At 36.3% G+C, this 6999-nt stretch overlaps 1 protein-coding gene across 1 annotated transcript; it reads right to left on the bottom strand.

Annotated features, from left to right (window-relative positions):
* Positions 1 to 224: 224 nt before the first annotated feature.
* Positions 225 to 2154, bottom strand: LOC110915484 (proteasome subunit alpha type-7). The gene is made up of 3 exons (XM_022160193.2): positions 1815 to 2154; positions 662 to 1076; positions 225 to 507 (listed from the first exon to the last, which is right to left on the bottom strand). Exons 1-3 carry the CDS (start codon positions 1985 to 1987, stop codon positions 349 to 351), a joined length of 747 nt encoding a protein of 248 aa, XP_022015885.1. The 5' UTR covers positions 1988 to 2154; the 3' UTR covers positions 225 to 348.
* Positions 2155 to 6999: the final 4845 nt, after the last annotated feature.

Raw genomic sequence — 6999 nt, 5'->3', positions numbered from 1 at the left:
TGAAAAAAGTCGCATAGGCAAACTGCCTTGTAGCGATTACTCGGGGAGTACTCGGTCTCGGAAACCTTGTCTTACAACATTGGTACCATATAATCATCCCTAAACACTAACATGAGCATTCAAACAAAGTTTAAGGGTCAACGGGATACTCGACCTATTTTGGCACGTACTAAACTACTATAAGTTTTGACCCATTACCCAAACCACGAAAATATAACAATTTCACAAGGCACAACACAGTCAAATTGCATAAACACTGCCAAAAGCCAGATACATGTCTCAACTCACTTGTAACTGAAAATGTCTAAAATAATAATTATTTGGAATTGATAAGAGTGACAAATGAAATTATGTTTGTTTAGAAGGAGCTTTCTTTGCAGCCTCTGCAGCAGCTTTTTCAGCTTCAATCTCTGCAACAATTGTGTCAATCTCAGCTTCCTCAAGTTGCTTCAGTCCCTCCTTTGTCATCACACCAACTTCAATGTTCTTCCCCCCACTCTCAACAACCTTTCATTATTCAAAAAGGTATCAAATACATATAATCTTCATTTGTTATATCATGTATGATTTCATTCATGATATGATGGCAGAAAATGTAAATAACAGAGATTAGTTGAAATATACAGAACAAATTAGGGGTGCTCATGCAATCAATACTTACTTCCAGCAGAGCACGAATGGCGAGTTTAACAGTTTCTTGTCCAGAGGTCTCTTTGTAGTTCTTTTCAAGAAACTCCCTCATGGAATTAGAGTTTCTACCCGTAGCATTAGCTTTCCACGCGGAAAACGTACCAGACGGGTCTGTTTGATACAGTGCCGGAACACCTGTATAAGGATCAAACCCCACGATCAATGTTGAAAGCCCAAACGGCCTCACACCACCACTCTGTGTGTATTTTTGCTGAAGACCTGCAATGTAACGAGTGATGTACTCCACGGTCACTGGATCCTCAACAGTAAGCCGATGGCTCTGGCACTCAATTCGCGCCCGGTTGATGAGAACACGCGCGTCTGCTTTAAGTCCAGCACAAGCCAATGCTATGTGATCATCTAGGGTTACAATCTTCCTAACTGATCTGAAAACAACATATGACAAAAATTATTGATAACCCATAATCATCCTTCTACATAAAACTCATAGGATTTAACTAAAGGTGCAGAAATCGAGTATTTTCCCAAACCGGTTCTCGTTCCATATCAGTTTTCCAAGTGTAAAAGCATTGGTTCGGTTCCACACTGGTTCCGATTCTAACTGACTTTTGACTGGTTTAAACCGGTTTCAACAAGAGTGGTTTCTCAAACCGCCGTTTCTATCGGTTCCGGTTCCAGGTTTTTTACCAGTTCTGGAACACGGTTTTATTGAGCACCTCTCGATCCAATAACCAGTGTGAACTTTTAAATAGGGGGCCGGAAGTTTTATCGAAAAAATTAGAGAGGACTCAATACATATAAAAAATTTACTGTTGGAAGCGAAAAAGGGGGGGGGGGGGCAACTGACTAAGATCCTCCCATGCCATAAACTCCATTTGACTCTAACAAAATATGCAATATTCATACCCAACTTCTTCACACGTGATCCAATTTTCATATATTTTGATTCAATTACTGTTTGATATTTGCATCAAGTGGCTAATTTTGTACCAATTTAAGCAAATACGAACAGAAACGAAGGATAATTGAAGCTAAAACCAGTGATCGATGGTAACAATTGAAAGTAAATCAACATACATGATCCGTCGAATTAGGTTTTAGGTGTAATAAGAAACAGTTGAATTGCAATGAAGGAATAAGATGGTGTGTGAATGGTATTATACCTAGAGTCTTGAAGTTTGACGGTAGATTTCTTCTCGACGCCGAGAACGATGGTGTCGGTGCCGCGAACACCGACGGCGGCGTTACCTTTGCGTACGGCTTCAAGGGCGTATTCGACCTGGAAGAGGTGGCCGTCCGGAGAGAAGACGGTTATAGCTCTGTCGTATCTCGCCATTGATGACTGGAGGATTTGTAGTTTCAAATTCAACTTCTGGTTTCAGTTTCAAAATGTACCTGGCTGGGGGTACTCAAGGATTCTTCTGTCTTCTTTTGCAAGAAACACAAAAAAAGGATTGTTTTACCAAGGTGGGTATTTGGGTTTGGTGTCGAATCCAAATCTAATGGGTAAATTCGAAACCCAGACCATTCAGGACAAGTAATCGGGGTACGGGACTAGTTTTTTTCTTTTTTCGTGGGTTGGATTTGGTGATATATCTATTTATCGGACTTGATTACCTGATAAATTGTATCCATTTACATGATTGTGTACTCGGCATGATTTCTTTTATATAAGAATTAATTAATAGCTAGTATCTGTTGTTTACTTATTTTGCGATTTCCATGTCTATTTATTTGAAATTACACCGCTGATACCAACTTTTATAAAATGGTTTCACTATTAGTACATCATAGGTACTAATCATGTAATTAATTCTATAACCACAGGTACTAATGGTGTGTACCTAATGGTGAAACAAATTTGGTATCAATGGTGTAATTTCTAAAAAAATATTTATAAAAATGGCAAAATAAATAAACCACATGTATTAAGCAAGCATGTAATTAATTCCTTTATTAAATATATATGTACATGATATATTAATTATTGGGCATGCAGTGTCTATGTTGTATCCGCATTTAAATATTTTTTTATAAAAAGTTTGGTATTTTATTTATAGACATCATAGTTATGCAATATATTGAATGATTGATTAGCAAATAAAAAAAAGCAGGCCCGGCTCAAGCCCAAATATTTTGAGGCTTAGGCTTTAGGACTCCTAATCAATAGGGCCTCTAACTTAAAAAAAAGTTATATGGTTGAGGATCAAATGAGAAGTTTATTTTGGCTAGGAAGTGTAGAAAGCAATAGGATTATGACATGTAACAACATTTAAAATAAAGAGCAAGGGTATTTTAATCAATCGTATCCTTTCTTCTTCCTTCTTCTACCCGGTAACTTTAAAACCCACAATTTTCAAAACCCACCATCTTCAACCTTTTCTTTACTTTCTATCTCAATCATCACTACATTATAGTGCGATTTTCGTCAACAATCAATGATTCAAACACCCGATCAACGTGTTCTTCAGCTTTTTTTTTTTTGAAGAAAACCCAGTTTAATTTCATACAAAATCTCGTTTTTTCTCATGATTTTGAAGATAGTCACTCGATCCGTTCGATTCGATCGCTGATAAGTGTTTCTATCATTCAAATTTCGTCAATCGTTGAAGAAATCGGCTTCGTTCCATGTAAGAAATTCTTTAATTTCAGTTTTACGATCTAGGTTTTTGATTTAGTCGTTGCGTTTTACGGCGGAGGTCCGGGGGCAGCGCCCCTGGTAGCAGGGTCCAAGGGGCGGCAGGCCCTGGCGGGGTCCAAGGGGCAGAGCTCCTGGCTGGGGTTGAGCTGCTTCCTGGAAAACTGCATTCGTAGACAGTTTTTTATCTCCTGCTTCCTGGTTTAGACAATTCACATACAAAACTATTGTCCTGGTTCAATGCATTTTAAAGAGAACACTTTCTTTGGTGTTTTTAGGCTATTGCGTTTTAGAACTAAGACATTTTTATATGTTTTCTGGCCGTTCGTTTTAGAAAAAACACATTTTCGGAGTGTTTTTAGTCATTGCGTTTTAGGTAAAACACATTTTAGGTGTTTTCAGTCCATTGCGTTTTAGAGAGAACACTTTCTTTTGTTTTTTTTAGGCCATTGTGTTTTAGAAATGAGACATTTTTAAGTGTTTTCTGGCCATTGCGTTTTATAAATATGACATTTATTTGTGTTTTTGGTGCATTGCGTTTTATAGAGAACACTTTCTTTTGTTTTTTTAGGCCATTGCGTTTTAGAAAGGAGACATTTTTAAGTGTTTTCTGGCCATTGCGTTTTATAAATAAGACATTTTTTTTGTGTTTTTGGTGCATTGCGTTTTATAGAGAACACTTTCTTTTGTTTTTTTAGGCCATTGCGTTTTAGAAAGGAGACATTTTTAAGTGTTTTCTGGCCATTGCGTTTTAGAAATAATACATTTCTTTGTGTTTTTGGTGCATTGTGTTTTAGGTAAAACACATTTTATGTGTTTTCAGTTAATTGCGATTTAGAAAGTACACTTTCTTTTGTGTTTTTAAGCTATTGCGTTTTAGAAATAAAACATATCTTTATGTTTTCTGGCAATTGCGTTTTACAAATAAGACATTTCTTTGTGTTTTTGGTGCATTGCGTTTTAGAAAAATGTCATTTTTAGGTTTTTTTTTTCTATTGCGTTTTACGCAACTGGGTTTTTTCCATTACGTTTTACACAACTGGGTTTTCAAATTTTTTTTTGAAAATATAGCAATAGTATACTCGTTTTAAAGATAAAAAAACGCTCGTTTTTTTGGTGCAATTTTGTTGGTGCATGCATCTGTCGACTTCGTCTTGTATCGAGTGGTGTACTAGATATGTTAGATCAGGGCACGTTGTATGAGAAAATAGAATTTTTAGGTTGAATTAGATGTGATTCCGCTTGAAAGTGGAATGTGTACTTTCAAGCGAAATCAGATAGTTGTAATTCCGCTTGAGTGACATTTGAAGAGATTTCGCTTGAATGGTGATTCCGCTTGAGCATGTTCAAGCGGAATCAGAACACTATAAATAGGTCATAGGTCGTTCGAGCGAAATCAGTTAGATTAGTTGTGTAATTCCGGTACCGAGGTGCTGCCGAAGTGTCGTCTGATTGTAAACAGTTGCAGGTCAATATACAAGGCATATTAAAGTGTATTAAGCTGTTTTCCACATCTGTTTCTTAGTTTCCGCCTATGAAACAGATTAGAACCCCCCTGAACGACTCGTTCGGGTCCGTACACGATCCTACAAATTTTTATAAAAAAATAATGTCGTATGAAAGAGTTATTAACGTTTAAAAATGGGGGGAATTGGAGGAGAGAGAAACTATTGCCTTAACTTGACTAGAATGCCACTAAACAAACCCACGCGCCTCCTTTTTTTCTTTCAATTTCACTCATTTAATCTTAGCCCTTGATTAAGTAAATGGATAGTCAAGATCACTTCCTAGCCTTCCTACCAAAATAAACTTCCTATTATATCCTAACCCAAAGTTATATATGATATTTGTGCTAAGCTAAACTTATCTTTACACGTACAAAAAGTATATAAAAATACAAAAAAAGTTAAATTAATTTCGCCAACAATAAACTGATTCTATGTGTAGATAACCAAAATTTGAATAAATTCTTTGATTATGAATCTGCTAGGAATATCGTCTCCTTTAGTTCAATTTTTATGCTCTCCATCAGTTCATGCTTCTTGAAATTTATTGAGGATAACTAAGGATAATTTTGATATAGCTAGAGCTAGCCACATATTTGTTAGAGTAAATTACAAGTTTTGTCCTTTATGTTTATAACAAATTGCAGGCGCTGTACTTTAGCGCAAAAGTTTACGAGTTTTGTCCTTAACGTTTCAAAATCTTGCACGTTATGTCCTTTAGGCCAAACCCAGTTAAATTTTGGTTAAATCAAGACATTTTTGTAATTTTAGTAGGCAAATAAGGATAGTTTTGTAATTTTGTCCTTTTAATTAAAAAATATGTTAATTAAAAAATAAAACACTATAAAGTGGAAACCCTCTCTCTCTTTTCAGCCTCCCTCACTCTCTATATCTTTCTCTCTGCCATCATCCAGACCACCACCACCTCCTCCTCCTGCGAACCACCATCTACACCCTTTTCTCAAACATTTATAAAGTTGAAACCCTCTCTCTATATCTCTCTCTGCCATCGTCGGGGATCCACAGCGACATCTCCAAAACCCAGCAAGCCCTCCGTCTCCCTGACCTCATCGACGCCGGCAACCAGTGGTCTGGCGGCTCCTCTGCTCTGGTTCAAGTTGGCGACCTTTCCACTGTACGTCTCCTTTTGGGCTTGAAGAATTTGGAAATTAGGCTTATTGGTATACCACAGGTAATAACGTATAGGGTGTTAATGGGCCAAAACCGGTTTATGAATCGATGTGGTGGGTTTGGATCTGAGATGAATTGGAACGGTTGAAAGTGGAGACAAAAACGGCCAGGTTCGTTTTATGACTTTGATTTCATAGGTTGAATGTGGTTGCTCAATTTGGAGGTTAAATTATGAACATTCGGATGACGGTTTTCGTGTCGTGTTTGTTAAATTAGTGGATTTTGTGTAATAAATTGTGACAATATTCTTATTTGTATGTGTTGCTGCAAGTTTTGTGTAGTTAGAAACCTAGAAACAACTGTTAATACAGGCAGATTGTTGAACCATTAGATATTGTATGTTGATTGTTATCGTTTTTATACAGAAAGAAGACGGGGAAGGTTTTTAAGCATTTTATCCTGTTTTGGAGGTTGTTGTATTTGTTGATAATAAATGAATTTCTTTTTTGCAAGTTGCTGTATGTGTTGATAATCATCTCTGTTTAGTCAAGTTCTTTGATAACAGATAGGTAGAGAGAGGAGAGAGGGAGAGAACAGAGATATAAATGAGTGTAGAGAGAGATGAAAGGTTTTTATTTTTTATATTTTACACAAAAGTCCCTTGTTGTAATTTATTTACTCAATAGTCCTAATTTATTTACTCAATAGTCCTTAGGGATATAAAATGACAAGAATACTCTCATGTGCCTTGCACATGACCATATTTAACTAAAAAATCTAACTGAGTTTGGCCTAAAGGACATAACGTGCAAGATTTTGAAACGTTAAGGACAAAACTCGTAAACTTTTGCGCTCGCCTGCAATTTGATATAAACATAAAGGACAAAACTTGTAATTTACTCTATTTGTTAATAGCCGATAGCGGTAAATAGCGAAAAGCTACCTATACGCTACGTAGTGATAGCTATGAGATAGCGAGCGCTATTTGATGTTTAGCGATAAAGTATTAATTTATTTTATAAAAATAGGGTTTTATTCATGAATTTAAGGTTTTTATGCAATTAGTGAAGATTA

This window comes from Helianthus annuus, chromosome 16 (genome assembly GCF_002127325.2).
Source record: "Helianthus annuus cultivar XRQ/B chromosome 16, HanXRQr2.0-SUNRISE, whole genome shotgun sequence".
Taxonomy (NCBI): domain Eukaryota; kingdom Viridiplantae; phylum Streptophyta; class Magnoliopsida; order Asterales; family Asteraceae; genus Helianthus; species Helianthus annuus.
Note: the sequence above shows the minus strand (reverse complement) of the source record. Positions and strands in the feature narration are given on the sequence as shown.